At 38.4% G+C, this 11,132-nt stretch overlaps 1 protein-coding gene across 1 annotated transcript in view; it reads left to right on the plus strand.

Moving 5' to 3' along the window:
- LOC107271106 (voltage-dependent calcium channel subunit alpha-2/delta-4) overlaps positions 1 to 10,704 on the plus strand; it is a gene marked incomplete at both ends in the record, with an annotated part of 27,187 nt that extends 16,483 nt beyond the window's left edge. Inside the window, 2 exon segments of the mRNA XM_015746723.1 lie at positions 2,986 to 3,576; positions 10,568 to 10,704. Of these exon segments, the coding sequence (XP_015602209.1) occupies positions 2,986 to 3,576; positions 10,568 to 10,704 (728 nt within the window).
- Between the last annotated feature and the right edge of the window lie 428 nt (positions 10,705 to 11,132).

Consider the following 11,132-nt stretch of genomic DNA (forward strand, 5'->3'; position numbering starts at 1 on the left):
TCACTAAATAATTTACCCAATTCGGAATAGGCCGGGTTACGCTAAAACTAAACACTAATATACCGGACCAAGGACCACGCCAACAACCTAAGACGGGTCTCTCGTTCTCAAAAGGATCACTAGGAAATTAACGGAACCGGGGGTGACGCCAACAGTCCTAAGACGTGCCACCCGTTCACAAAAGTCACTAAAATTAATCTCACTACGAGATTCACCAAGGGACGACGGCCGATCCGTACGATGTTCACTAAGCAGCGGAGGAGAGAGAGTCGCTAAACAGTAATTCACCAAATGCCCTATCCGGTGGCTAGCTAGTCAGAAGCGTCGTGGCGTTCAGGCAGGGAACAGAGGAATTGGAGTATACAGCAGAAAAAGCACTATATTAATTTAACGCACCAGAGCTATATTTTATAACAAGCAGTCAAAAGCAATTAGAAAAATAGCCAAAAGAAAATTCACATAAGCCAAAAACATGCGGCAGGATAAAGTATCAACCGAGAGCGGTACAAAGCAAATCAATCCAAAGTAACGAAAGTCTTATGATAAATTAAGAAAGCCAAGGAAAAGATTCTATACAAACCAAAGAGAAGTTAATTTAAGGAAATTACGAAAAATCTGCGTTCTCACTCGCGATAACTCCTGTTACACGGTTCAAAACGAAATGCCCCCTTTTCGACCCCCCGGCCCAAGGATTCCCGAAGAATCCCGAGTTCACCCGAACTCGTGCGTTGGCTCTCGCCTCGGTCCGCTCTTCCTTTTTCGGCGCTCACAGCCTGTCAGTCTCCGGGCGGCGCCGAACTTACCCGAGCCTGCCCGATATCCGGGCTCGGCGCTGCCGGTTGCTCTCCCCGGCTTCCTCTCGCCCCGAACCTCCGGCGTCGTCGGCATTCTCTCGGCGGCTTTCGACGGCGGCACGACTCTCCGTGCGCCTATGCTTTTATGTAACTAGCCGTCCCGCGGACGCTACGTTACAATATGTACTGTAACGACGAATCGCACAAATAAAGGCACCGCGAGAAATAATTAATAGATTATTATATTACTGGGCGCCAGGTGTACCAAGAGATACACCGCTGTCTCCAGAGGGTACCAGGGCCAGCTCTTGTGCGGTGGGGTCCTGGGTCTGGGAGACAATAACGAGACCTGAAATTTTCTAATCGCTACCAGACAACACAAAAGGGGCTTTGAAAAATCAAATAGATCTGAGGTTTCGGTTAAACAGACGGAACCTATAGACGGGTCCGATTTATTGGAAACAAGAAACAATAAAACGAAATGTAAAAATAAGATAATGAAATTTTGTAATACTTGAACACAGGAAGGAACAACGGTTCCAAAATAATTCATAAAACGCAGAAAAATACTGTAACTGGAACAACGGTTCCGAAAAACACACGCGCAAGGAATCGGCGGTTCCTCGACACCTAGAACGCGTGAATAATAATACAATCAAACAACAGTATATAATTCCCGTAACAAGGAATAACGATTCCTGTCGTAACCCAAAACTAAAAAGGATTCAACGTATCCTAATCCTGTACGATAACTAGGGATTATCTCCGGGAAGCCCAGACGCTTCCGGCATCAACACGCGTGTTACGTAATGCACACGCAACAATTCCTGATGAAGACTGATATGGTAAGGATGATATTTATGGCGACGCAGAACACGAATAACACTTCTCTGGCTTACGCCAGATTCCCTTGCGATTTGACACGAACTAGCACAAGGATCTCGAATCACAGTGGCAAGAATACCGATTTCCGTTTCTTCGTGAGTTACTTGCTTTTGCCGGCTATTTTTTCGATGGATTAAGGATCCAGTTGTTCTTAATTTATCGTACAAATATTTAAATGTACGGCGTGTAGGGTGAGAACGTTGAGGATATCTTTCAGCGTATAAATCTCTAGCTCTCACTGAATTTTGCTGGCATTCTCCGTAAATGAGAAGCATATCGATTTGTTCTTCGAAAGAATACATAATTTAAATTCGCTTGATTCGATGATACTAGTCTTACCATTCTTATTATTGTTGTTTTGCGATATCGACCGAAGAGTGTTTATTTGTCATTATCAAGTTCGATAAATACGCCGTGTTTAGTAAATATTTACTGTATTTGCACGATATGCGAGAAAGAATTGTTAGAGCATGTGATTCGATAAGTGCCGAAGTGATAACAAATACTACTCAATCCGTGGTAAGGAGATTGCAGCATTGCATTGATACCAATAGTAATCTCTTTGGACACCGTCTGTAAATGTAAGTTCATTTTACCTTTCTGCCGTAAATGACCTTCGTTGACATTCAAAGTCCTTAATGTTGCATATCATTGGATTCATCTCGATAGCCGCTAACAGAAAATGAGTATCAAAACGTAGCATTCTATCTAAAAAAACAAAGTTGACTTTCAAATCTCTGAAGCGACTCCATCTAGCAACAAAAAACTATAGACATATAACAGCCCCAGCTGTCCCATGCAACTTTTGTTTCGAAAACTTTTCTACTACTATCATACTTTCGGAGTTATTTTAGGTGGCAATAGATAGTTCCTCACCCTGTATAATAGTTATTCGGTACATTGGATTACGAAGAGAATTTGGAAATACTGCAACCATTCTGCAATATTAAAAATAAATCAATACAGGATTTTGTTTTTTCGAGAAGCTGTCTTCTAGAGCAGTTGTTTTCGAGATATTGTTTTTCGTGCTATTCCTGCATTTATTTGCCAGAAATTAATTTTTCAGGAAATATGTTTCGAGAAAATGTGGTTTCAATAAATTTTTTCTTCGAGGCATTGTTTTCGAGAAATTTTCTGCAAACGATTGCATGGAGGTGCAGATTATGTAACGGTTTGTTTCGGAACAACATACTGTATACGAAGAAAAATAATTGTTCTGTTCGAATCTCGCGTTTATTGCTATAATTGTAGAAGTTTAAAACTTGAGATTGTGAAAAGAAATGAATTTTTTGTTTTTTAATTGCAGCAACATCTTGGCCACCAATTGATACGTCAAAATCGCCAACGATATCGAAGAACGTTCGTGACATCTACGACTTTCGTTCTTCTGACTGGTTTGTGGGAGGTGCTACCAGTCCAAAGGATTTAGCTATATTGATCGATAGTAATAACTATGCATCCGCTAAATTTCGCGATTTAACGATTGCAACAGTGAATGCAATCTTGGATACTCTTGGTCCAAATGATTATGTAAACGCATATCGATATGCGGACAGTGCTGAAGAAATCGTCCAATGTTTCAAGGACAGCCTTGTTCAAGCATCACCGGATAATATCAGAGAACTTAAACTAGCTATGAATACAATAAAAGCAGACACAGCTACGAACATATCTGCAGCGTTTGCCACCGCTTTCGAGATTTTACAAAAGTATAACAGAACTGGTCAGGGCAGTCAGTGTAACCAGGGAATCATGTTAATTACACATGATAGTGCAAATGTCCCTACGGAACTGATTAAACGATATAACTGGCCACATATGCTCGTTAGAATTTTCACATATCTTATTGGAGGAGACAGAAGTCCAGAAATCCAAAATATGGCATGCACCAATAAAGGTACGTAATTATTACCTTCTTAAGTACAACCATTGTAAAACTTTTCGAATAACGTGATTCTTTATATTTCTAGTAGAAAAGTCTTCTAATTATATCAAAATAATAAAGTACAAAATAATTATAAGATTACTCCTAATATTTAAAAATAATCAGGTTCCATTAATATCTTTAATGAAAATGTTCTAACGTGATTAGTACGCGGACATGATGAAATGTTAACTTCTAATATATAAAATTTTATAACTTGACAGTGAAGGAAAAATTTGACAGACATCTTTTGATACATGTGTTCATCGCTCTTTATTCAATTAGTGAACTCAAGGTCCTTCCGGGCTATAACTTTGTTTTCTTGTTTTCTCTACTCAACCCCTCTCTTTCTCATAGTTTTCTTTGTCCTTTCTTTACCTTCTCCTACTAGCTTTCTTTCTCTCTCGTCTCACACCCAACATTTTCCTTCCATCCTCAGCCTTCTATTTCCTACCTTTATTTCACTCCCTTTCATCCACTCTTCTTCTACACTTCCGTCGTGTCAAATCTTTGTTCACCCTAGTTTTGTCCTCTTTTCCTTTCCGAATTTTTACTATTAGACTTCTTCCTCTTCTTTCAATATTTTGATTTTCTTTGTTATTCTTTCTGTTCAACAGTTTCTCCCTTGTTTTCTCTCGCCCTCCTTTTTCATCCTTCTTTTTCTTTCCCTTCAACGCACCATCTTTTTCTTCCAAATTAGCCTTTTTACTTTCCATAGTCGTCAATATATTCTCCTATCTTCCCCTTTCAACCCCCCCCCCTTTCCCATACCCTTGTAGAAATTTAGTTAGGACTACGAGCAGGGGACGATTAACTTCCTGTAATTCTGATCGGACTATGATTCAGACAACTGATAGGTACTCGATATATATTCTCCTATCTTCATCAATCTATCAATATATTCTCCCACCTTCCCCTTTCACCCCCCTTTACCCGTACCCTTGTAGAAATTTAGTTAGGACTACGAGCAAGAGACGATTAACTTTCTGCAATTCTGATTGGACTATGGTTCAGACAAGCGATAGGTACTCGATAGATGCTGTAACGCTTTAGCCACAAAGGCCGTACGATGTGAATAGATGTATTATATCAGTAGGCGTTCTAATCAATATAATATTATACTTCGAAACTGCCTTACAGTTTATTCGACTGTTAGTATTCGTGAAAATAGGGGAATGTCGTCAGGGTCGGACCACTTTTTGACTTTTACCCACAACTTTTGTTTGGGAAAGAGTTTAGGGAAGTATAGCACATTGTTAGAAAGGTCCAATGATTACAAAACTTTTTTGAAGCATGGTGAATTCCTATGATAAAAAAGTAGTGCAATTTAAAAAAAAATGCTGTCAAGGTTGATCCTTTCTGTCTACGTTGAATCACTGGGAAGAATCGACGAAATATAACGTGAAATAATTTCCTTTTTTTATTCAATCTTATAAAATTAAATAGTAAAATATTGAAGAAAAAATCAGTCAAAATCGGAATTTTGGCAAACAAAATAGCTTTTTGTCAGTTTGGCGTATTTCAAATGCACTTCTCTCTTGCATTCGATGCAAGCAACAGAGTTGTTGCGGTTTAAGTGTTTAGGCGTCGCTTTTAAACATAATATAGAAGTTTTCATTCTCATCCGAAGAGGGTTATTCCTGCACATTTTTTGGTGAGCGATCTCGTTTAGCTGGTCTTTTGTAGTTGAATTTGGGCGTTTTGTGTGCGTCTTCGAAGTGTCTTGCTTTTGTTTCTTTTCACGCAATGTTACAAGACTCTCTGGTGAAGTTAAACCTGTGCTGTTCATTGAGCGCCGTTCGCGATTCCATGCTATTTATCTGATATTATGCAAAAATTACGGTGGACCAATCCTGACTACACAAATGGTCGAACCTTAACGATAAGCACCGTCACTGCATCATGTCACGCAATAAATGAATAAGTAAAAAACTTTAATATTCTTCTTAGTATTTTGTTATACGTTAACCACACGACACACACTCATGCTTACCTCGACGATTGTACATACGTTATCTCTTCATGTTCTGAGACGGTTTTTACGGGTGCTGAGAAACTTTTTGCGCTATCAAAAAGCAACTGAGTGCACACTACTTCTGACAAACACGCTAGGAAAAAAGCAATGCTTCGTAAAGTTTGCTTCTACCACAATTAGTTTGACCACGCTCACGCATAAGTGGCGCTAGTGGTGATATATAAAAAATTGAAAAGGTCCGACCTAGACGACGGTGCGACCCTGACGACATTCCCCTATATCAAACATACGGATGGCGTAATGGTATATTGTGACGTTGTATAGTGTGACGTAATTTTTCGACTCACAGTCACAAAGCGACTCTAACTACCGATTCAGATAAGCGCTCTCACTTTCTGGTTCCCTTCGAATGGCCACTCTGCTTAAAAGCTACGCTCTCGGTCTGATTTGTACGACCGGCAGAGTTCCAGGTGAGATACCGGCGCTAGAGAGGTACGACTCGAGGGAAAGAATAAGAGTTGTCGGCTATAAGGATCTCAACCAATCACAATGATTAATTCTCGAATTTGACTATTGTCATAGTAGTCTGTCTTAGGACATCGATCGAGGTGTTACGAGCTGACTCCTGCTCCTATGCTACATGTTAATAGTTTTCCTAGCTGTGTTTCGTGGACGGTCTAGAGGTTTCTCGGTTATGTAGTTCTCTCGTTGCTAACGTTATATCTAGAAAGTCCGATCATTCTTCTGCGTGTGTTTCGAAAATGCAATGCTGTGATTTAGTGCAGTGCCCACCTGAGTGTCCCCTGGATCGAGTTCTTGGATTTCCCGAATTAGCTGAACCAGCTGCAGTGAAGATTTCGGTGTTATAGCTGTGATCCGTTCTGTTACGTTCTTGACTATTTGCTCTCTGTTTCGGCATTATTTACCTGATGCTTACTTCGACCCTCTCTAACCCCACCTTAGCAGCCTGAGTGGCCGTGCATTTCCGTAACCGTCCGCTCCCGTTTATGCATCCAATCACATTTACTGATTTGATCCATCCCCAAAAATCGACAGGATCCGTTAAAGTACCGTCTATTCTGAGAAGGTCCGTCAGAACTCTCGTTTTAGCAGTGTTGGGAGTGTTTCGCCCCAACTCCCAGGTCATACCGACATGTCAATCCTCGGTGATACAAAAAATTACTGGCGCCCGCCTGGCTTGCAGATGCATGGGCGAAGAGTAGACGGCCGACGATAACGTAGATTTGTTCTCGATTTAACGTTATCGGTGTCGGGTTAAGAAAATACGTTACAGAACATAATATAATATATACCAGAATTTATCAAATGAATATTGCAAGCAATCATAATTATGTTTGATATTCTATTACAGTGATTGTAAAAATTGGCGGATTAAAATTGTATTTACCAGAACAAGATAACTTTAAGCTTAAGTAAAAAGTGTTCAGCATAAAAGTCTAACAAGTTTCTTAATTGTGTCCTATAAATGTCTTAATGCAATCTTAGTAACGGCCTGGCCAAATATTCTCGTCAGTAGTAAATTAAATCAGAACCTAAACAAAGCCGCATTAAGGAAATATACCTTAGGAAACACTAGTTAGCCCTTATTATAACCTTATTCATATTAGGACGTTCGCTAATAAATTTCTATATGGATTAAAGCTTCTCCATCTCCTTTTCCCATTCCATACCTTTTCATTCTTTCATGCCTTTTTCTCATATGAATTCTCTTGTTAACATACTTTCCGTCTATCTCATTTTCTCCGTTTACTTCAGCATGCTACTGTCTGCGACTATACTCATCTTCTTTTCTTTACTTCTTCTGTTATAGTCTGGAAAATACCTATTTAGTCCCATAATCCAATTTATGTATTTTATTTGCAATTTTTATATCTTGTTCCTTTCTTTCTTTTCTCATACCTCCACCTCGTAGAACTCCATACTTTTTACCAATATATTGAATAATGGCATTTCATTTTTTGGGATCCCTTTGAATTTCCTTTCACTTATTCCCCACACTTGGTTCAATGCCCCCCCCCCCCCCCCCCGGCAACTTTTTCAAAATTTCTTGGCTTTTTCGGCTTCCCACATCTACCTATTTTCCTCTTCCTTTCTCTTTTCCCTTCCCTTGCTTGAATAAAATTTCGACTTCTGTATGTCACTAGCGTTACGTTATCCCTATATGCATCTTTCTTTATCTTACCGTAGGAAAATTTTCCATTATCAATGGTTATTTCCAAAAATGTGTTGTATATTAATAAAATCAATGGAAAACCATTAACTTAAACAAAAAGCCATTGTCGATGGGAAATTTTCCTCCAAGCTTCTTATGTATTCCTCTTGATGGTCGGTGAAGATAATAAATAAAAGCGGGATTATATCCACTGTATTCTCCGTAATATCCCCTTGTTTGTTTCCATTCATTATTCTTCATACCCTGTCGCCTGCCACATGCATTTTTTCCAACGTTCCCCCATTTACTTTCTCATCTCTTGAGGTTCTTTTCTTTTCTTTTTCTTCCCCATCACAGTCTAATTCCTCCCTCTCTTCTTGTCGTTTTGTTAAAATCCCCTCCTATTAACGGCTTCTCTCTTTTCCTTCCTGTCTTTCTCTTTTTAGTTCGTGAAGCAACTCTTCACATTTTCTGTTCTATGCTTCTTATTACTTTCCATCTGTTTTTTTCCAATTTCATTCTCGCCTGCTGCAATCCCCTTCCTGTCTCACTGATCTCCTCCATTTCTATTTCCATACTGATTCTCCACAGCGTACGTCCACTGTGTTTTCCTTCCAATTTCTCACTCTCTGCTTCTTGCAGAAGCTACTTGTATTTCCACGGTAATTTTCCATCCCATTTCTTCGAGTCTAGAAGTCTATCTCTAGAAGTCTTCTTCTTTTCTTTCTTCGTCTTCATCTTCCCTCTTCTACTGCCTCTTTTTCTTCCCTGTCCCCTCTCCATTCCTACTTCTTGTTGTTTCTCTCTCTCCTCCCTTGCACTCTCATCACCAGCCCTTCAACCTCTCCCTCCTCTCTCCCGTTTCTCCCCTTTCTCTCTCTGTTTACTTCTTGATAGTGTTTTCAAACTCACTTTCTTCCTCTGTCACCTTTTTCCTAGTTATTTCTTTTGTGTCCTCACCTCTTCCTGTCCTCGGTGTTTCTTTTACTTTATTTCACCACTAGTATTCTCCGTCTATGTTTCATCTTCCATATGCTATTTTTGTTCTTGCCTTTTTCTGATATACTTTTCTGGTTCCGTTGATCTTCCGTTATCTCTTCTCATATGACTCTTAAACCTTCAATCCATCGCACTTCTTTTCCTATGCACTCGTCTTCTTTTTTTTCCAGTGATCACCTTTCTGCTTCTTTGCAAACGCCCAAATATTTTCTTCCTTCTCCTTCCTCTACTCTGTTGTTCTTCGTTTACACAAGTTCACATTCTACGTCGTTGCTTCTCTACCTTTCTAATTGTTTTTCCTTCTCTTTCCTCTTTTGCTTTATCTTACCTTTTTATCTATTTCCTCCTCCCTCTTGCCTACTCTGCTATCCTCCCTATTTTACCTACTGTTGTTTACTATTTTTTCTCTTACATGCTTCTATTGTTCCACAGGTATCAAAAGCTATCCTCGTCGCCTTCTTGTCACCATACAGGGTGCTCCTTTCCTTTCGAACCTCAATTTCCTCCCACTGCCTTACTAGTTTTCCTCTCCTTTTAAAACACGACACTTTCCTCCATTCCTTCTCCAGCCTCTTATACCACCCTTTTCTTTCTCAATATTTACATTATCTCACTTAGATACTCCCTATTCACCATAGTCGTTTGCAAACTGTTTCTCTTTCACTTGTTAAACCCTATAACATGTCTTCTAATATACAGAATGCCTGATAAGTCGTAGACAATTGGTTCGAGGAGAACCGATAACGTTTAATAAGTTTTGGAGAAAATTGATATTAAAAATTGGACAATTTCATCAATCAAAAGCGTCAGCTGATCGGCAGGAAGAAATTAGGCATTGGATGGGTGAAATATTGTACTTAATAAGTGCACATACCTCTACACCCTCACGCACTACGTACAGTGGTAGCATCATACTGGACATGTACTGAACAAGTGAGACAATACAGAAATTTTATGTGCGTTCATTGGACTGCATGTTCAGGTAACGAAATACTTATTGATTTGTGACAATCATCTGACGCTCTTGACTAGCGGAAATTTCCAATTTTAATTACCGGTTTCTTCAAAACTAATTGAAATATTTTAATTCTGCTAGCATCATTTTCTTCAGAATTTTACGACGAATTTAATGATATGTATTATAACTTGTTCAGGATTTACTGAATGCCCTGTATATCTCATCTCATATGAAACAGTTTTTGATTACTTCTTATTGCCTTACGTATTCCACATACAAGAACGTCATAAATTTTGTAAATGTCCATGGTGTGTTTGGTTAAGATTTTTGTTATATTCGCAGATAATTTTTAATTTTCGCAATTGCGATTTTCGGCAGTCTTTAGGGCCCTTAAGATGAATTTGATTAGCAAAGTTCTCTACACTCATTTCATTAATGTAATCGCAAAATTTGTACCTATTTTATGATTAAAAAATTATTTGGCATGAAAGTAATGGTCATTGTAATTTTACCTAATTTGTTTATTTGACAGAATTCATCAGCACTTTTAGTGTCTTAACTGTGACTTTATATAATCAGATACGTTACAATAGCAGTCTGCCAGAATGGAGCGAATGTTAAATAATACTATCCATATTTCATATTTATTTGTAACTGATCATGGTTTGCAATAATAAAAGTAGTTTATGATTATTTATAACGCGGAATAAATTACATGTTTGCGGACGAAAATCAATACTATTATTTTCTTAAAATTGTTTAAAATATACAATGATTCGATTAAATAAAATATATTATATTTACTAAATTGTTGTGTTATGTCTTAAATATACTAATGTATAATGATTTTTGGTTCCAGGGTTTTATGCAAGAATTACAAGTCACGAAGATATTAAAAATAAAGTATTCGAATATATAAAAATATTAGCGCGACCCATGGTGTTGTATCAACATGATCATCCGATTCATTGGACACCCGTCTATGTTGGTGGAAAGGTTAGTGAAAAAGATAATATGAACCATAACGACAAATTTCTGCCTCCTGAGTGGTCTTCCATCAGTAATTCAACGATATTGTAAGTTATCTTTATCTGACGGAACCCTTTCAAACATTTAATGCTCTGTTCAGTCGAATTCACTCGCTTTGCTCGCTCGGTGACGATATACTTATCCATTAACCTACCCAATCTGCACCAAACCAACAAAAATAGCAAGCAATAACTACACGACATCAGCAGATACAAGAAAGGCTATATTTAAAATCGGAAACCCAGCTAAACTGAATGTAAAAGTTGTAAGTATGTCTGCTCTGGAGAGATAAAGCAGTTAAAATAGAAACAGCAACTGATAATATATTAGAACTAAGATCCTTGAAAAAGATAAAAGAAGCCGGTCTTAGTGTAAAAAAAATGTTAAATTGAACC

The sequence above is a fragment of the Cephus cinctus genome, unplaced genomic scaffold (assembly GCF_000341935.2).
Source record: "Cephus cinctus unplaced genomic scaffold, Ccin1 Ccin1_scaffold0896, whole genome shotgun sequence".
In the NCBI taxonomy this organism is placed as follows: Eukaryota; Metazoa; Arthropoda; class Insecta; order Hymenoptera; family Cephidae; genus Cephus; species Cephus cinctus.